Raw genomic sequence first — 25,708 nt, forward strand, 5'->3', positions numbered from 1 at the left:
GCCACTTCCCCAGGGCTCCTGGGGGTGCTGGCAGCTGCCGCCTCCTTCCTGGCTTCCCAGGGATTCACAGAGCTGCCCCTCCCCCACATCTCCATGTCATGTATTTGGGACAGGGAGACATGGTCGCTCTAGCTGGGGAAGGGGTGAAAGCCAGATCCAAAACCAATGAGAAGAGCAGTGGGACCTGTGACGCAGCCCCACTGAGAGAAGACTGGACATAGGGACGCCTTGGGAGTCACCAGCAGGCGCCTGCTTTTGGAAGCAGCACACTCGCTGAGGTTGAAGGAGACACCACCCAGAAGAGGACACCGCAGATGTCGACTTGCATATGCATGTGATGGGTAACTGGTGTCGACCTGCACGGGAGGGGGGACACTCAATCTACGGCATTTTGCGGGGGACCCCGGGTCTCATCTTGTCAGCACTGGAGCATCGAACTGGATCGGCAGGAGCCTGGCTCCACCCCTCCCCCATCTAACTCACCTGACCAGTGCAGGCAGAGGGGAGCAACTATTGGTAACAGCACCAAGACTGTGTGTGTGTGTGTGAGTGTGAGTGTTTGTGCAATATCTCATCTCCGCAGGATACGTGCTGATTGCTATGTGGTTATGACCAATGAATGTGATGTTTTGCCTTTTCCCCCAAAGAGATCCCGTGCAGGACTTCTCAGTACAACACTGGCACTGCCTCCCGCTCACACACTGTCTGGTTTGTTGTTTCTCCTCTTCCCCAGCCCCAGTGACAATGACGGAGACGGTTCCCTCCTTCTCCCCCGGCTCCGCAGGGAGCTCTGCTCTGCCTGGCTACCTCGCCCTCTGCCTCGCACTGCAGGTTCCCAGGCTGGATTCAGGTAGGCGCTCCGACCTCCTCACTGGGTTTGCTGCCTCCTCTCACACAGAGCCCAGCTGCCCTGCAGCTCCCGGCCCGTACAGAGAGCTAACCATACCGCCCCTTCCTGGGACCTCCACCCCCCGGCACACCTGCTGCTCAGGTCACACCTGGAATATTCCTTGGCAAATAGATGAAACTCTGAGTGAAAACTACCATGGACTTCAGTGGGGCCTGGGTTGTTCCCCTGGATTTGTTGTCCTTTTTCCCTTGATTTAATCGAGCTCCAGTCACCTCTCTGCCCCTTCTGCTGGTGGGAGAGCTTCCCCTGTGCTCCTCCTGCCAGCTAGCACAGTCGCTGACGAGAGCCAGCTTTGAGACAGAGCTACAGTTACGGGTGTATTGCCTGCCCTTCCAGAGCATCGAGTTCGGTAACACTCGGTGCTGAAAACCAGGACAGGCTGATTGGCCTTACACCCTTACCCCTGCGCACTGCCTGCCTCCTCCCCAGAGCTGGGCACGGGGAGTTCCGGGCCGGCCCCCTGCTGCGAGGGGTAGCGGGAATGAGTGGGGAGATACGTGTGACGGGGCTGTGAGGAGATGTGCGTCTGAGCTGCCCCTGGAGTGCGGTGAAAGGGGAGAGGCCCCAGTGCACTGCGAGGGATCCTGCACCCCTCAGGACAGCACAGCGCTCTGTGGCTACGTCCCTAGCAGGGCTCAGGGGCTGTCTGTGGTTACTGATGGGTAAGGGAGCGACTCGTGCCAGAGGGGATGCTGGGAGTGGGAGTGAGGGGGCTGCTGAAGGGGGTGAAGGGCTTGTAATGTGGGGCTGTGGGAGGGCAGCCCCTCAGTTCAGTGGGCATGAGTGGGGGTAGAACCTCACCAGTGCAGCTCCCTCAAAACAAGGGTTGCCGTAGCCAAGAGCAGGCGTGTGACTCTCTACACAGGTCCTTTTTCTACGACATTCAGTCTCAGCAGGCGACATCCCAGGTTTATTGCAGAGCAGGGACATGTCCCGTCTGGGAAAGGGCTGGTTGGTGAGGCACTGATGCCCTCCAGTGTCACCGTTGCTGAGAGGTACGTGGGTTCTGCAGGATGGACATTCTCACCTGTCCGTCATTTGCACTGACTGTCACTTACACCAAACTGTCCCTTAGGGCAGCTTTTCCGCCGCACAGCCCTGGCTGAGCTGTGTGTGAGTTTGCTCCCAGCTTGCTGCCTGACTGTTTATCCTGGTGCATTCCGGGAGAGCTTGGGCAGCTCTGGCAGGGATCAGAGCGCCTGGGGTCCTGCACACATACTGCAGCACCACTAGCCCAGCGGTCCCTGTTCTGTGGGGTAGTTTATAGCACAGACCTGGGGGGTGGGGAACACCCAGGGCAGTGACACCAAGGCCACTGGGGGTCCTGGGAGCGTCACCACCTCGGAGGTGCAAAAAGCCCAGAATATCTGCATGCTTTGTGTCCAGTGCCTGTTCCCCCCACCCAGAGCACATCCCCCCCCGCCCCCCACCGCATGGTGATGGCACAACACGGGCTTCTGTTCCTAGGGCTGCCTCAGGCACCATCCTCACCAAGCAGGGCCTGGTGCCAGGTCTGCCCCCACATCCCCAGCGGTGACTCCCACAGCCGGTACCTGATCAGTGTGACTGGGCTGTCCCAAGCTCCCCATCTCACTCACTGCCCACAAGCTTCTCTATCCTAAGAGCTCCCAGACACTCTGGAGCCAGAGCTCCCTGTGTGTATGCACCACTCCCGACAGCTCCCCTGCTACAGCCATTGACACACCCAGGGTTGCAGTGGGCTGGGCAGGCTCACAGAATTCCCACGACAGTCACCTGAGCAAAGGGACCATCCTGAGAAACCTGGGCAGGTGCCAACCCAGGTCCTGCCCACACAGGCCCGTAACACTCAGCCGAATCGGGTACAGGCAGCCACATGCCAGCCCTGACCACTGGCAGGGAGTCAGAGCTGCCAGCTGCCATATCCTGAACAGTGTTAACTCAGTCGTGTGGCCACACACCATGCTTAGAGCCCCAGGGAACTGGCCCAGGCCCAGAACAGCTGCGTGTGGCAGGTTCCTGGGTCCCAGCAAACCCATCTCTAGGTTTCTGGGCAGATACTGACATCCTGTAGCCCTTCCCAGGGCCCCTTGTTCCCAAAGCCCTGGGCTTGTTCAAGTCCTTCCTCTTCTGGGTCCCAGGCAGCTTTCCTCTTGCCCGGCTCATTTTCTGCCTTGGTGACCTGGAGACTTTCATTTCCCATCTGCAGGAACCAGCAGTGGGGCTGCCACCCTACAGGCTGGCTCCAAACTCCCCACTGCCCTTAGGCACCTTGGACATGGGTGGGGTGACGCTGCCTCCCAACACACGCTGCTCGGGCCTCTTGGCTGAGCTGGCTCCTTCTCCTGCTGCCGGCCAGTCAGTAGTGCTGGAGCCTGGCTGCTTTCTCCCCCCAGCTGAGTGTTCCTTCCCTGGGCAGTGCAGCGCCTCCTGCTAATGGCTGAACTTGAGCTGCATGCAGGAGGCTCTGCGCTGAGCAGGGCAGGGCAGTTCAGCAGGGGCGGGGCGGGAAGTGACGGAACATACGGGACAATTCACCCCTTTTCCAGAAACAGTGGGGACACTTGAGACCTGAGCACAGGCCTGTCCCACGACCAATGGAACTGGAAGGGACCTGGAGAGGTCATTGAGTCCAGTCCCCTGCCCTCATGGCAGGACCAAGCACCCTATAGGTCATCCCTCCTGGATATTTATCCAACCTGCTGTTAAATATCTCCAGTGATGGAGATTCTGCAACCTGCCAAGGCAATTTATTCCAGTGTTTAACCACCCTGGCAAAAAGCTTTTCCTAATGTCCAGCCTGAACCTCCTCCAACCTATTTTTCTCTCTCCTCCTTGTAACCTCTTTTTAAATACGTGAAAGCTGCTGTCATGTCCCCTCCCAGCCTTCTCTTTTCCAAACTAATCAAGCCCAATTCTTCTCATTTTTTCTCAGAGGTCATATTTTCTGGAGCTTTAATCGTTTTTGTTGCTCTTCTCTGGACCATCTCCGTTAGCACAGCCTGCCCGTAACTGCACTGCTGGGGATGCAGACAGTCACTCCCCGCCAGTCACCGGGCCTTGGGCTCCTTAGGGGCTCAGAGAGGTTTGGGTGGAGCTGGGGGACAGTTTGAGTTTCTGTGTCATGTTTACTGCTTAGTTTCAATGTGTCACCGCTTCCCCTGCCCCCTTGAGCCCCGTGGCTGAGCCTCGGCAGAGGGGGGCCTCAGGTCCCCCTCTCTCCCGTATGTGAGTTGGGGCAGGAATTAGGAGGTGGTCTCCCTGCCCTCCACCCCCGGTGAGGACTGGAACCACTGGGCTGTGGGGGCTGATTTGGGGCTCCTTCAATGTGTCCGGCTGATGACACACCCATGCCCTGGGCCCAAGCCGGGGAGTGAGACTGGCTCTGCAGCCCAGTGGGTCTGGCCCCACATGGGAGCCAGCATCCAGCTCCTTGCCTCAGTGACCCTTTAATTACTAATTCACAACTCCACTGGGGGCGGGGCCCCGGGCTGGAAGAGACAAAGACCTCTGGCAGACTACTATTGGGAAAGAAGGAGTCAGCAACAGCAACTCCCGTGGAGTTCTCCCCCTTACAAAATGTGCGGAACATGAGCTTGTCATCACGAACACCCTGTTCCGGCAGAAAAACAAATTTAGGACCTCACAGCAACATCCTCGATTGAGCACCATCACCTCGTAGACCAGGTCATCGTCTGCGCTCAGGATGGGCCTCATGTGCTTCCCACACATGCAATGACTAATGCGGATGACTGGGCTGATTACCACCTTGTTCAATCCACAGGGGCAATTAGGATTGTCACCAAATGGAGAAGTCAGAGGAAACAGATCCGACGGGGCTCGAAAGACTGCATCAGATGAAGTGACTTCCAGATAGCGCTTCAAAAGAAGCGACCGACAGCACACCCTGAAGATGTAGAAGAACACTGTTGTCAATTGAAAAATGCTGTAATTGTAGCTTATGGAGAACCCGCTGGCTACCAGGCCAAGAAGCATCAGAAGTGGTTTGATGAGAACAATGTGGAAAATGAACACCTGATTGAGGCTAAAAGTAAAGCCTTTAGGGCCTGGCAAAGCGACATCAGTTGCACAACAAAGGGGAAAAAAGAACTTTAAAGAGGTCTGGAGACCCAAGTCAGAGAAAAGATCATCTCTGTCTTGTAGCTTATTACCTGAAACAGAAACAGCTGCACAGGGTCAGAATTTGCTGTAGTATGTACTTAAGTGAATTCAAAGAAGTTATCTGTTTTTCTATTTAGTAACTTACTTGGATCTGTTTTCATTTGCTTCCTATCAGGCCCCGTGTAAATAATTGTTTCCTGGGGGGAGCAACCACTATGCATATGTCTCTTTCATTGAGAAAGGGAGCTTACCTGATGAACTGTGAGTGTCTTTTACCCAGAGAAAGCTGCATTTATTTGGGGGTTTGATTCCTTTTAGGGGTTGGTTTGGGGGGTGCTGAGCCCTTGATCTGAATCTTTCCAGAACTCAGGTGTCTCAAGTGTGTGTTGCTTTGCCAGGAGGTGGCAACTCCAACTTTGTGCCTTGTCTGTGGGAGACCAGAGGATCTGGCCAAGTGGGACAGGGTTGTTGGGAGCCCCAGAAAGCAAGTAGGTGGACATTAGTGTCCGGATCATAATAGGGAACAATCCCAAGGGGACTTCTGTGATACAGCCTGTCACACTGGGATCTTGGGTTACAAACGGACAGAGCCTGTTACTCAAGAGAGCAGAAGCTTAGAGCAGTGGTTCTCAAAGCATGGTCCATGGACCACTAGCTGTCCAGGACGATCTTGCAGGTGAGTCATGGGCTTGGGACTCATTTCCCACCATGCAGTGTGGAGCTTCACCCTGGCTGCCCAGCCCCGTGGTCACCCTTCCATGTTACAGCGGTATAGCTGTGTTTTTATGCGGCAGAAGATGAATAGGAGCAATTTAGTGTGTAAGGTATTTAGAAATGCACAAATGCATTTTGTCGTCCTGAGTGTCTGGCTGGTGGTCCATGGAAAGGTTTGTGTTCAGCGGGGTGGGCTGTGAGCCAAGACGATTGAGAGCCACTGTCTTCGGGAAAGGTCTGACAGACTTTGGACCCTTCTCCTTACCCGAGAGTTTCTTGTCCCAGATAAGAATCCAGAATAAGAATGTAATGGGACCAGATCTTCAATGGGTTTATGGTAACGTCTTCTTCGAGGAGTGTCCCCATGGCTGCCCCACGTAGTTACTGTAGTACTGATGCACCAGGGTTGGAGATTTACTGCAGCAGTTCCCTTGGCAGGCTGCAGCTGTGCAGTGACTGACAGGCGCCAAGCGTGACACCTACTGCACACGCACAACCCACCAACCCCTCAGTTCTTTCTCTGCTGCCGTTGGCACTGGCCGGAGCCCATTGCTGTTCCCTTGAAATCCATTTCTCTATCGTAGTTAGTTTACTGGTTTTATAGTTACGGGCAGAGTTCAGTTAATTAGTATTACTTGTTACTCTACACCAGGTGTGTCCAACCCGCAGGCCGCATGCAGCCCTGGACAGCTAGTAATGCAGCCCCACAAGATCGTAAACTTTTAACATTATTATATGATTTATATACATTAACTATATTATATATTTTATATGCGGCCCAAGACAATTCCTCTTCACTCAGTGCGGCCCAGGCAAGCCAAAAGGTTGGACACCCATGGTCTACACTAAAGAAAAACAAAACAAAACACTTTTGCTTGAGGTTGTCATTTGGCAACATGCCCAGATCTGGAGGCTTTAAAAGCTGCGCGACATGTAGAATGTCCATGCTGGTTTCGGATGGACATTCTCAATGTGTGAGGGAGCTTGGGAGAAGGACACTGCACCTCCAGAGGTCCCCACTTCAGACAGGTCACGGCCATAACAAGGAAGGCTAGAGCGCTCCGCCTGAAACTCTCATTGAAAACTCTACGAGGCCTGTATCAGACCCTGGATGTTTCCTCCCACCTCTAGAGCGTTCTCCTAGGGCTTCGCTGGAATCACCCGTCCCACTTGATAAGCCTTCACCAAACCAGCTCCAGGTTCCTCAATGGCCAACAAGAGGCCGTCAGAATCAAGGGACAAATTGCCTCATCAGAAGTCGTCCTACTGAGATAAACATACCCTGGTACCAGCGTATATCACTGGGCCAGGAGGCTCTGGGCACCTCTGGCACTGAGGTTACCCAGGCAGCTACAGCCCAGGCTAAAGCTAGCTCTAAGCATTTGGCACAATCAGCAGTGCCAGCACGAAAAACTCTGGCACCACCAAGCAGACCATTGGCAATGACTAGAACCATTTTGGCCCTGAGCACGCGGGCAGCACCAATACTCCTAGAGGTTTCTATGCCCCCTTTGTCAGCACCAGAACTGCAGAGCAAATCACCTGGAAAGCCAGACACGGCACCAACGGTACCTACCAGAACACCAACAGCTACGTTTCCTCCTCACAGTGGTGGCAGCTGACCTCCCAGCCTTGGGGGTACGAGGCTTCTCCTCTGCTGTACAGGGTGTGCCTTGTCTCCTGTATGGAGTAGAGCATAACGGTTTCCTAGTACCACGGTGGGAGGGTTGGGAGCAGGGGTGGAGCACTGCCTAGTGCCAGAAGTAACCAGCTGCCAGTGTCCACCCTGAGCCATCTCCTCCTCCACCAGTGGTGTGTCAGCAGTCCTGTGTAGTGGGACAGCTACCTCAGCTGTCTCCACATGAATACTGTCCAGGAATTGCTCGTGGATTCAGATAGTCTTCAGCCTAGTCACCTCCTCCTGTAGCTCTCCCACCTGCCGCCTGAGGGATTCCACCAGCAGGCACCTTTCACACTGGATGGTCCCCCCAAGCCTGGATATCAGTAAGTGGGAATTGCAAGCCACAGTCTGTGCAAAATGACACCAGGATCTGGGTAGAGGCGTCCATGGTCAGGCAGTCAGTCTGGCTACAGGCAGAGGAGACAGTAGTAGTGCTGGCACAGGTGTTGCGAGTCTTCCTGGCCATCATAGGCCTCCCTCTGTCAAACTCCCTCTTAAACTCCCCTGTCTGCAGCCCCCTATTCGCTTCACTCCTCTGGTCGCTCTGCCTTGACGATGTGCCGACCTACTCCGGGTCCCGTGGGTGCGCGTGGGGTGTGATATAGCCGGGGGAGTCGGGTGGCCCGGGACCGACCACCCCACCTTTATAGCAGCCTGATATAGTGTAGCAGCAATATGTGATTCAGTGTATCCACTTTAAAACCTAGGTTTCCACAGTATTATGAGCACCAGGAACAATAACACTCCGATTGTGAGCACCACAATGCCCTGTGGCTGTTCTAAGTCCCAATAATTCTCTATACAGACCCAGCTAGTCCAGCTAGTGGTATTTACCGATAGTGATTTATTAATTTATTCGTAACTACAATTACTTAACACTTGTTATATCTATATATATCTATATATATCTATATATATATATATATATACATATATAGTTATTTATTTGGCATAGGCTAAACACTAGGTTACATATAGCTGTATATAATTACATGACTTACCAATAACATCCAATGCTCCCACATCTCACCAACAACTACGTTACAGCAGCCCTTCAAGTCAGAGATACGGCTGGGTTGGGACCTTTCGTGGTGGTGACGTCCGGGTGATCAGGCCGGGGTCTGCTGTCTGGACTGGAAGTTGCTAGCCTCCGCCTTGTGTCCAGGAGCCCACACCCTTATTCCTGCTAAATCACCTTTTATACTGTTTCTTACTTGGGGGTTCGATACCTGGCCAATTAAAGCGTTTGTTACCTAATTTGGGCTTTCTATCCTCCCGGCCTGTCAGAACGTGTTACAAGATTTCCTCTGTCCTTGGTCTTTTTCTGAACCTCCCCTGGGACCCTCTGATGTTGTACAACCAAGATGTTCTCTTTGGGGGGCTTCCAGCTACTAGCCCCAGCTGTTCTCTTTGGGGGCTGCTATCTTCTTGTCAGGATGTTCTCTTTGGGGACTCTCCAACTACTTGTCAACTTTCTGATTTCTTTCTCCTGGCCTGACTTCAGACCTTCCCGCCGTTGTATGATAGCGTTCCAAGATGGAGTGTATGGTCATTCTGCCTTGCGAGTGAGGCCCGGCTACCAGGTGCTTGTGCTCCCACATGCCTCAGTGTTTCCCTCCAGGTCATACATGTTCTCTCATGGTGGCTATCACCCCACAACCTACTCGGGGCCTACCTTTTCGAAAACTGACTCCAGCTAGAACGTTAACAACAGTTGTATCCCTCCTCGTCTGGGAAGCTCACCTCCCAGAACACACTGCCCCAGGCCTGTGGACTCCAGAGGAGTCTAGGATCCACATAAATCTCCTGGTGCGCAGAGCATGCCAGCATGTCTTATCCCTTACGTCTTAAAAAAAAGACGGTACAGGTGTTAACCAACAACATTTCTAAAGTGTTTTACATCAACAGACAGAGCGGAGCCTGATCCTTCCCACTGTGCATGGAGGTAAGCTGACTTTGACCATGGTGCATCCCGTAGCACGTTACTCTCTTTGCCAACTACCTTCTAGGCAAGGTGAAAACTCTTGTTGATAATCTCAGCTGTAGTTTCCACTTCTTTCGGTGGGGGATCAACACAAGCTATCTCAAACCTGTGTTGAAGAGGTGGGGATACCCCACCACAGACCTGTTTGCATCCAGCTACAATGCCAAATGCTGCCTGGGCTGCTTGAGAGTGGGACTGGGACTGGGCTCCCGAGGGGATGCCTTCTCCATTCTATGGGCAGCCCCATTGTTCTACGCATTTTCTCCAATCCCACTCATTCTCTGCAACCTTCTAAAAATAAGGCAGGAGGCAGGCAAAGTTATCCCCAGAACTCCCACCTGGCCCAGACAACCCTGGTACTCTTACATTCTAGAAATAGACCCATTCTGGAGGTTCCTTCCAGTCACTGCTCTGCTCCTCTTCCCAGCATCCAATCCACAGATTCCAGAGGAGCACAAGTTATACCTCATGGCTTGGCTCCTAGATGGCTCATTACACACTACATTCTCACCCGAGATGCAGCAAATTCTTCTCAACTCTTGTAGAGAACCTATGAGAAAAAACCTATAATCAGAAATGACTTTGCTTCACTACCTAGCGCACTTCTCGACATCTCTCTCCTGCGTTTACTTCAATATCAGAAATCCTACAGTACCTCCTCCATCTATAGAAGTCAGGCCTCTCCCTCAGCTCTGTAAAAGTTCATTTAGCAAATATCAGAGCATGAGACCTTCCAAGCACCAGCTCTACCATTTTTAAGCACTGAGCTGTTAAATTCCTGAAGGGACTACAGAATACCTTCCCACCTATTAGATCCCCCACCTCAGCATGGGAACTAAATCTTGTTCTAATAGCTCTCATGGGAAAGTCATTTGAACCACTGGCAATGTGCTCCCTCTTGCACCTGTCAGTGAAGACGGAGGTTCTCACGGCAATCCCTTTCATGCGTAGGAGATGTTTCCACACTAGCATTAATCTGACATTTTAAAGTTGAACTTGGTGTTACGCCTTATTGGGTGGTGGATGCAAGAATGTCAGCCTTAGCTCTCCTTAAAATTGACCTCATGGCTTTTGCAGTGAAGAGAGTCCAATTTTAAAATCAAGCTAAGTGCCTTAAAATTTACTTTATGCTGCAGTACAGACATAGTCATAGATGAGAAAAATCAAATGCGACGCACTCTCCCATTGACTCTGGTAGCCCACCAAAATCAGAAGAGTGAGCAGAGTCAACAGGAGAGCCTCAGCCGTTCACTTACCACTGTAGAATCATAGAACACTAGGACTGGAAGGAATCTTGAGAGGTCATCGAGTCCAGACCCCTGCCCTCATGGCAGGACCAAGTACTGTTTAGACTATCCCTGATAGACATTTATCTAAGCTGTTCTTAAATATCTCCACAAATGGAGATTCCACAACCTCCCCAGGCAATTCATTCCAGTTTTTGACCACCCTGACAGTAAGGAACTTTTTCCTAATGTCCAACCAAAACCTCCCTTGCTGCAGTTTAAGCCCAGTGTAAGCTGCCTTGCTTCTTGTTGTATCCTCAGAGGCCAAGATGAACAAGTTTTCTCCCTCCTCCTTATGATACCCTTTTAGATACCTGAAAGCCGCTATCATGTCCTTCCTCAATCGTCTTTTTTCTAAACTAAACAAGCCCAATTCTTTCAGCCTTTCTTCATAGGTCATGTTCTCTAGACCTTTGATCATTCTTGTTGCTCTTTTCTGGACCCTTTCCAACTTCTCCACGTCTTTCTTGAAATGCAGTGCCCAGAACTGGACACAATACTCCAACTGAGGCCTAACCAGCGCAGAGTAGAACGGAAGAATGACTTCTCGTGTCTTGTTCACAACACACCTGTTAATGCATCCCAGAATCATGTTTGCCGGTTTTGCAACAGCATCACACTGTTGACTCATATTTAACTTATGGTCCACTATCACCCCTAGATCCCTTTCTGTCATATTCCTTCCTAGACAGTCACTTCCCGTTCTGTATGTGTGAAACTGATTGTTCCTTTCAAAATGGAGCACTTTGTATTTGTCTTTATTAAACTTCATCCTGTTTACCTCAGAACATTTCTCCAATTTGTCCAGATCATTTTGAATTTTGACCCTATCCTCCACAGCAGTTTCAACCCCTCCTAGCTTGGTATCATCTGCAAACTTTAATAAGCCTATTTTCTATGCTAATATCCAAATTGTTGATGAAGATATTGAACAGAACTGGTCCCAATATAGACCCCTGCAGAACCCCACTTGTTATACCTTTCCAGCAGGATTGAGAGCCATTAATAACTACTCTCTGAGTAAGGTTATCCAGCCAGATTTGCACCCACCTTATAGTTGCCCCACCTAAGTCCTATTTGCCTAGTTTATTGATAAGAATATCATGCGAGACCGTATCAAATGTCTTAATAAAGTCGAGGTACACCACATCTACCGCGTCTCCCTTATCCACAACACTCATTATCCTATCAAAGAAAGCTGTCAGATTGGTTTGACATGATTTGTTCTTTGCAAATCCATGCTGGCTGTTCCCTATCAGCTTACCACATTCCAAGTGTTTGCAGATGATTTTCTTAATTATTTGTTCCATTATCTTTCCTGGCACAGAAGTTAAACTGACTGGTCTCTAGTTCCCCTTTTTTATAAATGGGCACTATATTCGCCCTTTTCCAGTCTTTTGGAATCTCTGCTGTCTCCCATGATTTTCCAAAGATGATAGCTAATGATTCAGATACCACCTCCCTCAGCTCCTTGAGTATTCTAGGATGCATTTCATCAGGCCTTGGTGACCTGCAGACGAGTAAATTTTCTAAGTGATTTTTAACTTGTCCTTTTTTTATTTTATCTTCTAACCCTACCCCTTTCCCACTAGCATTCACTATGTTGGGCATTCCTTCTTCAGACCTCTCGGTGAAGACTGAAACAAAGCAGTCATTAAGCATCTCTGTCATTTCCAAGTTTCCTGTTACTGTTGCTCCCCCCTCACTGAGCAATGTGCCTACCCTATCCTTGGTCTTCCTCTTGCTTTTAATGTATTTTTTAAAAGTCTCCTTGTTTCCCTTTATGCCTGGAGCTAATTTGAGCTCATTTTGTGCCTTTGCCTTTCTAATCTTGCCCCTGCATTTCTGTGGTGTTTGCCTATATTCATCCTTTGTAATTTGTGCTAGTTTCCATTTTTTATACGATTTCATTTTGATTTTGAGATCATGCAAGGTCTCCTGGTGAAGCCAAGGTGATCTTTTGCCACATTTTCTATCTTTCCTACTGTGATGGGGTTCTGGGGTCCCCCAAGCTCTGCACCCTGTCCGCAGGCAGGAGAGTCTCTCACTCAGCAGGAAAACAGCGGGTTTATTAGCCGACAGGACACAGCATCATACAGAGGAGTCAGTAGAGCAGGCAGAGACAGCCAGTCCAATCCATGTTGAGGAGAGGAGGCCCCGAGGGGCCCCCAGAGCTGGGGCCTTGCCCCCTCCTTTGTCTCTCTCTCCCTCAGCCCAGACTGACTTCCAACTCCCAGTTCCAATTCAAACCCCTCAGGCTCCACCTCCTCCTTTGTCTGCAGTACAAAGGTATTACCTGGTCGTCAGGGTTACCCTCAGCAGGAGCCTCACACCCTTTGGCTACGTCTACACGTGCACCCAACTTCGAAATAGCTTATTTCGATGTTGCGACATCAAAATAGGCTATTTCGATGAATAACGTCTACACGTCCTCCAGGGCTGGCAACGTCGATGTTCAACTTCGACGTTGCTCAGCCCAACATCGAAATAGGCACAGCGAGGGAACGTCTACACGCCAAAGTAGCACACATTGAAATAAGGGAGCCAGGCACAGCTGCAGACAGGGTCACGGGGCGGACTCAACAGCAAGTCGCTCCCTTAAAGGGCCCCTCCCAGACACACTTTCATTAAACAGTGCAAGATACACAGAGCCAACAACTAGTTGCAGACCCTGTATATGCAGCACGGACCCCCAGCTGCAGCAGCAGCAGCCAGAAGCCCTGGGCTAAGGGCTGCTGCCCACGGTGACCACAGAGCCCCGCAAGGGCTGGAGAGAGAGTATCTCTCAACCCCCCAGCTGATGGCCGCCATGGAGGACCCCGCTATTTCGATGTTGCGGGACGCGGATCGTCTACACGTCCCTACTTCGATGTTGAACGTCGAAGTAGGGCGCTATTCCCATCCCCTCATGGGGTTAGCGACTTCGACGTCTCGCCGCCTAACGTCGATTTCAACTTCGAAATAGCGCCCAACACGTGTAGACGTGACGGGCGCTATTTCGAAGTTACTGCCGCTACTTCGAAGTAGCGTGCACGTGTAGACGCAGCTTTTGTGAGCCACACACACACAGACACAGGTATCCCCCACTCCATCACATCTCTTCCCCCTTCCAGACCGAACTGAGCGGGGTCACTGAGCCAGTGACCTGGGGAAGTTCAGGGCCCTCCCCTCGTGATTGGGCATCGGCTGTACCCTCAGTGCTCCCCTTGATGTGCACCACCTCCATGTCATAATGCTGCTGGGGGAGGCTTCAACTCAGGAGTTTGGTATTGGACCTTTTCATGTGATGCAGCCGGACAAGTCCCTTTAGTTCCCTCAGGTTGGTCGGTCTCCCTGCCTCTGTCTCTGGTCCATCAGCCACGTTCTCAAGTTGGGCAGGCAGAGCCCATACAGATGCTGCAGCACCAACAGATCAAATAGTTCTTTTCTGGTCTGGGCCCTGCCCTGTCTGCCCACCAGCCCATACAGCTGCGCCGGCCAATATCTGGAATTCAGTTACAGTCCAGTAAAAGAAGGTACAAATGCTTCCACCCTTGGCATTTAACCAGACCACCAAAATGGTTGTGTGCCTCAGTTTCCCCTTCCATGCCACACAATAGGTTTGGAATGTTCCTCCTCATGTGAGAGGTTGCAAGACTAGTTACAGGGAACAATGGTGACATTTCAGAGTTACAGACTCCTTCAACATACAATTCATGCTTCTACATCAATGTCATCATGTCAAATGGCTCTTTCCAAACATTCAGTACATGGTACAATTCTACAGCTTTTGGTAGCAGCACCCCTTGGTTACAGCAGTCAGCGTGAGTAACAGAACAAACCCATTGCAACTGGACATTTACGTTGCTCTTTGGCAGACCACAACCTTTGTGCAACATCCTTGAGAATCTGGTATTTTGGGGATAAATGGCTGAGGCCTTTCTTAGCACCATCAAGTTCTAATCTTCTCCCTTGCCCCCTGGGGTGGAAATCTGATCTCTCTGTCTGTGCCCTCCCTTCTAACAAGAGCTGGGCCATTGATGATCTCAGGGAGACTTCCCCCTCCCAGCCAGCCTGGAAATTTGCAAACCAAACTGCTTTCTGAAAGTTGTTTTGTGAGTCCCAGATGCAGAATCCACATGAAGGAATCCCTGTTTATCCCTTACTGGCCCACCAGGCCCACAGCTCCTTTGTCCTTCCACCTCCAACTACTGCCTCCCCATGGAATCAGAAGTCGAATCCAGTATGAGAATATAAGTGTTTCCACCATCTGGAGATGGGGAATTGCTGGCGCTCTCCTGCATCCTACAGAGACTGACTGTGCAGCTGTTTTACTTGGTTCTCACAGGGCTGCTCACATTCCCTGATAGTTTTCACTTTACTTGCACCAACTTCCAGTTCCTGAGAAACTTTTACACTGCCTGCTTTGGACCCTTCCAGAGCACAGCCAGTGGTTTCAGGAGCTGAAACAAACTTCTCCCCAGGCAAAGGGCTGCTCTGGCTCTTACAGAAAAGCACGTTTCCTGTTCACTCTCCTTCACCTCACTCCCATTTTCTAGAGTCCCCACAGACGGGTCAGGAAAAGTTTCAGGGAAATTCTCTTCCTCAAGAGCTCCCCCAAACAACAACTCACCCCTGTCTGCCTCCACGGGGGCACTGCTCCCTTGAGCCACAACCAGCTTCTGGGGTTCACCTACACCCAGGATCACTTCTGGCCCATCAGGCAGATTCCCACGTAATCCCCCTCCAGGCAGACAGCCAGTACCACCGGACAGAAGGTTAGGGTCCCTTTCCTCCCTTCTGCTACCAGCTCCTTTATCTTCATCAGTCAGCGGAACTCCATTGCCCGTCTGTTCTTGTGTCCTGGCGAGAGGGTGACTCTGGTAGGACAGAGTCCTCTCACCCCCTCCCAGTAACACCTCAGCATCAGGCAAAGAACAAGTACCAGAATCGTCTGGTCTCTGGGATTCCCTGATGATACTAACTGGATTAGACCAAGTTAAAGCATCATCCCCCCTGAGAGACACAGAGGTGGCCCACTTCCCATCTGGGCTTCATCTGCCCTCAGATCCAGCTCTGGGATCTTGGCCCCATCTCGAGCCCCCACAGGCTCAGGCAAAGGATTTACTTCCCCAGAAGCAGAAGCACTTTTCTTGCACCAAGGACCAGTGTCCTTAGCAGGGATACCACTGCCCATCCCAGAGCCATTCCCTCTGCTCCAGCCCCCATGGCTGGATTCAGAGACACACCTGGAATGCTCTTTCCTGGTGGTTCCTTCTCCAGCCACCCTAGGCTGGGTAAGTCTTCCTCAGACAATGGGCTAGTTTCCTCATTGGCACCTTTTCCAAATGCAGGCTCTGCTCTCTCCCCAGGCTGCTGCTGCTGTTCAACACAGACAGACAATGGGAGACACTCTCTCCTTTGTCCCAGCTCCCTGGCTGGTCTCCACACACACACAGAAGGTGAAGCAGCTTCTCTCACAGAGAACTTGCCATTCCCAGTGGATCAGCTGCTTTCCTGCACAGACACACAGGCACCTTCCTCAGCCCAGGCCTGGAAAACTCTTCGCAGGTCTGTCTTGGCCACTAGTAGATGATGGGTTGGAATCGCTCCTTCCCTCCTTGAGCTGTGGCAGGCCACTCGGTTCAGAACTCCATGCAGTCCAGGGTTCCCTGCCCCGATCCGGGCTCACCTCTGCAGGATTCTCCCCAACCCTCAGCTCCGCCACTGCACATCCACGCTGCCTTGTCCAGCTTCTTTAATCTCGATTCGGTTTCCAGGTGCTGCCACTTCACAGCGGAGTTGCTCATCGTGGTCGCAGGCTCTCAGGCTGATGCCCTCTGCACCCCACGATTCCTGGAAGAATCCCTTCAGTGTGCCAGGCTCCTTGCGAGTCACAAGCTCCCCGGGGTTAGGCCGTAGGCCCCTCTGCCCTCTGGGACCGACTCCAACAGATTCTCAGAGAAACCACTTCTTCAGTGTGACACCCGCTCTCAAGGACCATGAGCACACTGTCTTGGGAAGAACTCGTTCAGCGTCAGCCTCCTTGTGGGTCACTTGTTTCTGGGGGCTGGCACCTTCTGGGACAAACTCCAACAGATTCCCAGGAGTAACCCCTGCTCGGGTGTGGCACCCCCTCTCGAGAACCATGACCACAGTTGCTTGGGTTTGGCCGCAGGCCCCTCCTCCTTGGGAAACTGCACCTCACTGCCCATCAGCACACCTGGGTCTCACAGGCCCCTCTTCTTCCGTGGTGCCCGTCACTTACTAATGGATGCTCCATCCTCGGGGTGCAGAACATCCCACTTCTGACACCAGTGTGATGGGGTTCTGGGGTCCCCCAAGCTCTGCACCCTGTCCGCAGTCAGGAGAGTCTCTCACTCAGCAGGAAAACAGCGGGTTTATTAGCTGACAGGACACAGCATCGTACAGAGGAGTCAGTACAGCAGGCAGAGACAGCCAGTCCAATCCATGTTGAGGAGAGGAGGCCCCAAGGGGCCCCCAGAGCTGGGGCCTTGCCCCGTCCTTTGTCTCTCTCTCCCTCAGCCCAGACTAACTGCTTTCCAACTCCCAGTTCCAATTCAAACCCCTCAGGCTCCACCTCCTCCTTTGTCTGCAGTACAAAGGTGTTACCTGGTCGTCAGGGTTACCCTCAGCAGGAGCCTCAAACCCTCTGTGAGCCACACACACACACACAGGTATCCCCCACTCCATCACACCTACGCAGTGGAATAGCTTGTTTTTGGGCCCTTAACAATGTCCCTTTGAAAAACTGCCAACTCTCCTTCATTGCTTTTCTCCTCAGTCGTGCATCCCACAGGATCCTACCTACCAGCTCTCTGAGTTTACTAAAATCCGCCTTCCTGAAATCCATTGTGTCTATTTTGCTGTTCTCCTTTCTACCTTTCCTTAAATTGAGAACTCTCTGATTTCATGATCACTCTCATCCAAGCTGCCTTCCACTTTCACATTCTCAATCACTTCCTCCCTATTTGTTAAAATCAAATCTGGTACGTCTACATCAGCTATATTGTTTATGCAGCTGAAGTTGTGTAACGTAGGTTAACGGCCGGTGGTAGTATAGACAAGGCCTCACTGTGGCTGTGTCGACACTAACTGAAAACTTTGAAAAGGCCATGCTAATGGCCATATCGAAGGATATTAATGACATGCTGAAATGAATATTCAGTGCCTCATTAGCATGGCGCCAGCAACGACACTTCAAAAGTGCCATGGTTTGCTTGCCCATGGCTTCTTTACACTGAGGTCCTTTTCGAAATGACCCTGCGAACGTTGAAATCCCCTTATTCCTATCACCTGCCCCCAGACTCTCGCTGATTTAATTTCCATTGTATATTTCACAGCACGATTCACAGTGATTGGACCTGACCATCCAGTCGTTGCCTTTGTAGGCGTGGAGGCCGTCCTGCCCTGCCACCTCTCCCCCAGCATGAGCGCTGAGACCATGAAGGTGAGATGGTTCCGATCCAGTTATTCATCAGTTGTGCACCTCTACAGTGAGGGGCAGGATCAGTACGGAGAACAGATGCTGGAATATCGAGGGAGAACTGAGCTCTTGAAAGACGACATCACCAGTGGGAGAGTTTCCCTGAGAATACGCAACATACGACCATCAGATGATGGGCAGTACACCTGTCTTTTTCAGTCCAGTGACTTTTATGAAGAAGCTTTATTGGAACTGCAGGTGGCAGGTCAGTAAATTGTTCTGATACTTTGACAGCTGCAACCGGGTAATAAGGGGATTCAGAGGGTTCATTGTGAGATGACACCTGATTTTTCTCATCCTGGGGCAGTAGCTCTGGTCAAGTTTGATTCTAGTTTATTGTTTAATATCCATTTTTTCTCAATTTTCTAAACTCCGGACGTGCGCTCGATTATCCTAAAAACTGCTGTGACTCATTGGAGTCTGGGGTGGGGTTAGTGGCCCAAAGGTGAGGTAATTTGAGCAAGGGGTTAAAGAGACACACAAATACCTCCAACAGTCAGGTGGCATGAAGATGTTGGGGTAATTACAACTGTTTTGTGTGCACTTGGGGCTCAAGCAGTGGCTGTGATCCCACCCGCCCTGACGGATTGATCTAGGCTCACCTCTGGCCCGTTCAGGGTAACAGATGTTGATACACAGAGCCCTGGTCTGTGTGCGGGACAATTGAGACATTCCCACCCCCAGGACAGGTAGAGGCAGGAGGCCTGAGCCCTGCAGGTGCTGTGAGAGAGATCAGGAGAGGCACAGCTAGTTCTGTAACCAGGACCTGAGGTTTAGAGCCGGTGAAGTGAACAGCTGCCTTATGCTCAAACACTGAGTTTGGTCCACACGAACCATCCCTGACTTCCAAACTGTTCTCATCCCATCACCCTTGTTCTGTGGGTGGCCTGGGCTGTTACCTTCACACACCCTGGTGATCACTGTCATGTCTGACCCCAGGGTTCTGCCAATCCCCATGGCAAGGAGTCTGTTCTCTGCTCCTGACACAACCTGCTGTAATAAGGGTGCGGCGACGACGCACTCACCTCAGGGCACATCTGTGTCCCAGCTGTACATGGCTCGTAAGGTGGCAGCTGCTGCTGGAGGACAAAGGTGAGGAGGCAGGGAGGGAAAGTGAGTGACGGGAAGAGGCGTCAGCCACACCCAGCAGGAGGCAGCTCAGGTGACCCTGGTGCCTGCTCCCCCCTCACGCCTGCTGCACAGATTGGCACCCAGCAGCTGGGAGGGCTTCACCCTGCCCCCCAACGTGGATCAGGGCAGGGAGCAGTAGCCAGGGCAACAGGTAGCAGAGATAAAGAGGAGGAAGGGGCAGGACGCAGACTGACCCCAGCCTGCTCCTCCCATCCACGTCCACCCCAGGCCCTCAAAACCAACTTGTCCCCAGAGTCCCACTCACCCTGCAGCCCCCCTGACACCATCACAATCCCAGCTGGCAAGTCCCCAGGCAGGGGAGGGGGCACTGCATGAGCACCCACAGCAGCTGCAGGGGTGTAATTAGCCACATGCAGCTTATTCTGTGTTATCTCCCCCCGGCCCCCGCAGCAGCAGGAGCAGCAGCTGCCACTGCCAGCAGCTAAATGAGCCGCAAATGGCTCTTAAAGGACAACATGGAGGTCAGAGGGAGCTGCTCAGCTGTGTAACCCAGTCGGCTTTGAGGTGTGGCACCTCAGGTGAGAGCCTCATTTTCCTCACGCTCGTTATGGCCCTGGGCGTGCCTGCTGCTCTGCCCTGCTTCGGGGCAGCCACTGGTGTATTGTTTGACAGCTGAGCCATCCGAAAGGGAGCTGGACCTCATTAACGGACGCCCTATCCTGCCCTAGGGCCAGGGCTTATACCCAGTCTGCAGCCCTGCTGAAAAGCACTGAACTTACAGACCACGGAGACTTTAGTTGGGTGCTGTGACCTTCCCCCCAGCTCAGACCACTCCATGCACACACATGGGATACTTACAACTTGGAAAACGACGCCTTCTGAGAGCATCTAGTACGAAATGCATCGTGATTGTGCCATCCTGTCATAATCGTACTGTGGCCAACACAGGCGCAGGGTCAACAAATGTCACGTCCGTCACCAAAAGTTCTGCCAGTGACGGAGAAGTGCTGTGGTAACTTCAGCAGTGCATTTTCACAGCACACGCCCTCTGGCAGCAGGAGGCATGCACAGCTGGTGCTTTCGCATCAGTCATTCAAGCAGTGCAATGGGGGTAACTATTCCCACTGTGCTCGTCATCACCCTCTGTAGCTAAGCGGAGTGAGACGGCCGAGTCGGTCGCAGAGTATCAGTGGCGTGGTGCCAACGTCACATGATGCATTTTTTGCCTCAGCGGTCCATGGGCTCTGGACTGCAATTCAGGGCATTTCTGAATGGCCCCAGTTTACTGAGTGTCTCCCATCTCGGCCGGAAAGGATGGAACCTGCATTGCTCTGCTCTGCTGAGGCCACTCTTGTGGATGGTCGTGCAGTCTGTCCTGAGCACCACATCTGAGCAGGAATCAGAGCTGCCAATGTTGTGCGTGGTAGTGGAAGAAACACCAGATTACTGTTGGTGTTCGGGGAGCAGCAGTGCTGAATGGGCCGGCATTTTGGGGTTCAGGGAACAAGCACTCAGTGGTGGGGTCACACTGCTGTGCACGTTTGGGATGATGGGCAGTGGTTGCTGAACTTTCAGATGGGGAAAGCCACCTTCCTGGAGCTGTGTGCGGAGCTCTCCCCAGAACTGCAGTGCAAGAGCACCAGAAGGCCAAGGCTATGAATGCAACACAGTAGAGCACAAAGCAAAGATGAAGGAGCTGAGGCAGGTGTACCAAAAGGCACAGGGGGAAACCATGTCTCCGGTGCTGCACCAAAGACCTGCCACTTCTACTAGGAGCTAGGTGACATCCTCAGCAGTGGCCCCGCTTCCACCTGCAAGTGCCTGGTTCTTACTTTGGTGGGGCTGGAGACATCAGACACCAGGCTCAAACATGGTGACAAGGTCATGGTCAAGGAGGCGGAGGATGATTTGGAGCACACAGCAGGGTTGCCAGTGACGTGGCAAGAAAGCTTCTCTTTCTCAGAGATTCAGCCAGTCCAGCAGGTTGTCTCTGGTGTGCATGATGCAGGAAAGGAAAGCCCTGGCAACTGATCTTCTGAGGTCGTGCCGCTCCATTCTGTGGTGTTCAGCTCTTCGTTGGTCTGTGTATTGTAGAAGTGGATGAAGGGATACAAATCTGCAAGATTAGCTGTGTTGCAGTGGGCTCCACATTTCCCAGTGAAGAGAAGAAGCGTGGTACAGGAGTATGTTAATTCACACTGAGATTTCACAGGAACCCTCTAGAGATATGTACCAGCAGGTGAATTTTTCTGAAGGGATTGATGCTGTGTGTGAACTAATCATCACACTTTTTGGTACTGTTTCCCGTGCTAATGCTGACGAGGCCTTTCGGGGGATTCCTTTTCACACTGGCAGCACACCAGCACCAGCTAAGGAAATGACCGAGGCGTAGCGAGGAGGACGTGTTCCAGGCAGTGCTCCAGTCGTCAGGAGCAGAGAAAAGGGAAGGCAGGAAGTGGAGTGAAAGGGAAAGGCAGGAGAGAAAGTAAGGAGCACATTCTAAAGGGACAGGAGTGAGCCATTAATGTGATGGAGGAGCAAACGGAGATGCCGAAATCCCTACTCACACTTCAGTTGGAGCATGTGCATGCTTGCCTTCCCCTGCTGCCAACGCAAAATGACTCTCCGTGCCCTCCACTAATTCTGCTCACACATTCCTTCCAGCTTCCTGCATCTCTCTGTGCCCTGTTCACCCCATGCATTTGCACAACTTTCAGAAGGACAACTGGACTTACGCAGAGCTCTGAGAGTCTCCACTGCCCTTCCCTTTTATCTCCCTTCCCAGCAATCCTTCTGTGTGTGTTAATTGTTGTTTAGTAAAAGCAGTCTCTGCAGGAGAACCAATCGTCATTTGCATCCTACTTGAAGTCATTGGTGCTGGTAGAAATACCACAGAAGTAGTTTAATCTAGAATGTTGAGACCAAACAAGATAACTGAAATGAGTTAATCATGGCAGTGTGATGTATAATACATATTACTGTTGTTCATTGCTCAAATATTGCTTCAAAACCTCCCTGATTTCCCCCGTCCTTCCTTGTGCCCCTCTACTAGCAGTTGTCTGTTACTCCGATTCAGCACTCATATGATTTGTGTCAGTGCTCCACCCCAGGGAAACTTTTTACCCTTGCCTTCACAAATATTATGGTGCACACAGCAGTCTGCCATGACCATGGGAATATTTTCCTCATTTATGGCTAAACTGCCACAAAGGCAGCACCAGCACACCCTTGATCTGCCAAAGGCTCATTCCAGGTCATGCTGAAGCTGATAGCCTTATTGTCAAATCCCTACCTGCCACTGTCCAGGTTTTCCATGTAAGGTTTCATGAGCCTTGGTAGAATGGGGAATGCTCAGTTTCCCAGGCTCCTATAGGCCTGTCGGCATTAATCACTGGAATCATCTGGTGCAGAAAGAATGTACTTGTTTTTCAGTCACTTTCTGTATAGACCAGCATTCTTGATGACACAGTTTACAGGGTAAATATCTCTGATCCTGCACACTCTGGTCTGGCAACATCTATGGTCCAGCATAGTTTTAATTAGCCAGATGCCCACTTCTCTTGGCTGTGGCCAAGTTTCCAGCAGTACCATAAAGTTTGTTAACAGCCACCAGTCCTGACTCCCAGTGTCCTTTGCTGTTACTTAGCTCTACTTTTCCTCTAAATGTCTTTTAAGAGCCCAGGAAGCAGTGGAAGTGTTGGTAATGCTGCTAGACAACATTGATCCCCTATGGTTTGGCAAATTCTCTGGTTTAGCACCAGTCAGGTCCTGAAGGGTGCCTGACGAGAGAGATTCAACCTGCAGTATACAGTAATCTCCTTGTTTGCTTTGATTCTATTCTCCCTTATTTATCTGTGTAGTGAAGAAAGCATCGATGAACATCCCTCCCCATCAGCCTTGGAGTGAGGATACATCCCCTGCTACCACGTGTCTGTAAAATTTAATTCCCTTAATGAGAATTGAGCAGTTACTGGAGCTCAAGCCCTCTGGGAAGGGCAGAACATAAGTATCAGGGGCTTGGGCCTATAGTCAGGATGGAGGAGTCTGTTGCCTGGTGTCATGGCTGAGGCTGAGGCCAAGCAAACACAAGCATCTTGACCTAAGATGGGTAAGTGGCCACCCACCTTTATCCTGTGGGTATCCTCCATCTTCCCAGGCTGCCCAGCTATTGGCAGTCCCAGCAGCTCTTCAGTGTCCTTGTTGGTTGGCAGCCCTGGCAGTGACTTTCAATCCTCAGTGCTACAGAGGACCCTCTTGGGCACAAGTCCCTGCAGAGAATGGGAGGCATCTGTCTCCTTTGCTGGCTCCTGCCCAAGTGAAATGAAGGTCCATCTTTTAAACTTCCTGTCCCACCCCTCTGCTTTTAGTGGGGTGAGCATGGCTTTCCTGGCTCCACACACCAAGGGGGTATGTTGCATTTCTTTTCTGTCTGGCCTAGCAGACAGCCATATCCCCTATGCTATGAGTAACTTTCATAACTGATGCTCTGTGTGACTTCTGTGGGTCAGGCTTTTTGTTTCTTTCTGTTTTGCTTTTGTTCTGGTTTTGATGAGAATGCATGTTGTATTTGTTATTTACACGCAACTTCAATGAAGTGCATGTTTTTGCATCGTTTGCATGTGTATGTTTTGTTTGTTATGCATTTACATTTTATATAAAGACAATCAAATCTGAGTTTTTAAAAACAGAATCCTGACAAGAGAAGGCTCCAGACAGCCGCCCCTTCTCTCCCACCCCATGGAGAATCTTCTGTGTTAAATTTCCAAACAGTGTAAGGCCTTCTCTGCACAGCAGCCACAATCAAAATAACAATCACTTTGACTTCACAGACTGGGATCAATTGAAGCCTCTTTTTCCACATTAAGTTCATTTCATTTCAGTGTAGCTCATCAGTAAAGGTGTGGCCTGCTGTAGAAGGCATTACCTTAACCCTGGATTTCCTTGTTAGCTAAGCTCTAGTATTTTGTGGGTGTAGATGTGTTTCCTGGCTCTCAGAGGAGTGAGAGTTTTTCGCTGTCGCCCTCAGCAGTCGTATATCATTATCATCAATAACCGTGGGCTTAGCGCCCGTTGGTGTCTGATGCCTCTCTCACTATTTCCTTCCATCTTTCCCTATCCAGTGCAGAGTGACTTAGTTTCTGTAGACTAGCTTTGCACCAATCTACTACATCATCTACCCATTGTCTGTGGGGTCTGCCTCTCTTATTTGAACCTTCCATTATGCCGGATACCAGGGTCTTGATTTTTCGTTTGTCGTCCATTCTGCAAATGTGTCCAAATAGTTGTAGCTTCTGTTTTATAACCTTCTGCAGCAGGTTCTCTTTTGGCGTATCTTCTATATAATTCCTGATTGGTGACCTTCTGCATCCATCCTATTCTCAGAATCTTTCCATAACAACTCGTTTTGAACGCCAATATTCCTCTCTTCCAATCTTTGATTGTCACCCGTCTCACATCCGTACAACATGCTGCTGAATACACACGTTTTCAAAGCGCCCAGCTTCATTCTTAAGCAAATCGCTTTGCTTTTCCAGATCTTATCCATCGCCTTCAAACTCGCTCTTGCTTTCGCTATTCTAGTCGCTATTTCCTTCTTCCAGTCTAGATCATACCTTATGTTGCTCCCCAGATATGTGAACTTCTCTTCAGTTTCTAGTTGAATACCATCCACACTGATCTTCCTTCCTATTTCCTTATCTGCAAATACCATTGTTTTTGTTTTATTGATGATCACAATCAGTCTGTACCACTTCTCTTCTTTGTTTAGTACCTGCACTGTTTTCACTAGCTTCTCCTCATCTTCCTCAAGGATAACTATATCATCCGCGAACCTCAAGTTGTTAATTCTTTTCCTGTGCACAGATATCCCTTCTACCTCTTCCTTGATCTTGCCCGTCGCTCTCTCCAGGTGTGCGATGAAGATACTTGGCCATATTGGATCTCCTTGTCTCGTACCTCCACTTGTGTTAAACCAACTTCCCAACTCCCCGCATGTTTTCACCACTGCCTCCGCATTATCATTGATATACTTCAACAACCATATTAGTCTGCTACCCACTCCGTATGACTCCAACACCGCCCAAGTCACTTTCTGATCTATACTGTCAAATGCCTTTTGAAAATCAACGAAGCAAGCGTGTACGTTTTTTTTCTTTCGTCAAGCTTTCTCTGCTATCAGTCTGAGTGCCAATATCTGCTGTATGGTACTTCTGTCTTTTCTGAAACCCACTTACTCATCTTCTATGTGTTCTCCTATCTGCGATCTTAATCTCTCAGTCAGTATGATCATCAGCACCTTACCTAGATGACTCGTTAGGGCAACCGTTCTGTAGTTCTTGCACTCCAATGTACTTCCTTTCTTAGTCATTTCACTGCTTTTTCTACTTCCTCCTTTGAAATATTCGTTTCATTCTCGATGCTCGGGGGAGATATCTCTTTCAATTCTTCAATCAGT

General features: G+C 50.8%; 1 protein-coding gene across 3 annotated transcripts in view; it reads left to right on the forward strand.

Annotated features, from left to right (window-relative positions):
* The first annotated feature begins 487 nt into the window (after window positions 1-487).
* LOC142024808 (butyrophilin subfamily 1 member A1-like) overlaps window positions 488-25,708 on the forward strand; it is a 50,526-nt gene continuing 25,305 nt past the window's right edge. For all 3 annotated transcript variants that reach the window (XM_075017052.1, XM_075017053.1, XM_075017054.1), the window contains exons 1-2: window positions 488-850; window positions 18,020-18,367. In XM_075017052.1, coding sequence (XP_074873153.1) covers window positions 616-850; window positions 18,020-18,367 — 583 coding nt within the window. In that variant the 5' untranslated portion in view covers window positions 488-615. The remainder of the gene's footprint in view (window positions 851-18,019; window positions 18,368-25,708) is intronic.

Source organism: Carettochelys insculpta, chromosome 22, assembly GCF_033958435.1.
Source record: "Carettochelys insculpta isolate YL-2023 chromosome 22, ASM3395843v1, whole genome shotgun sequence".
Taxonomy (NCBI): Eukaryota; Metazoa; Chordata; order Testudines; family Carettochelyidae; genus Carettochelys; species Carettochelys insculpta.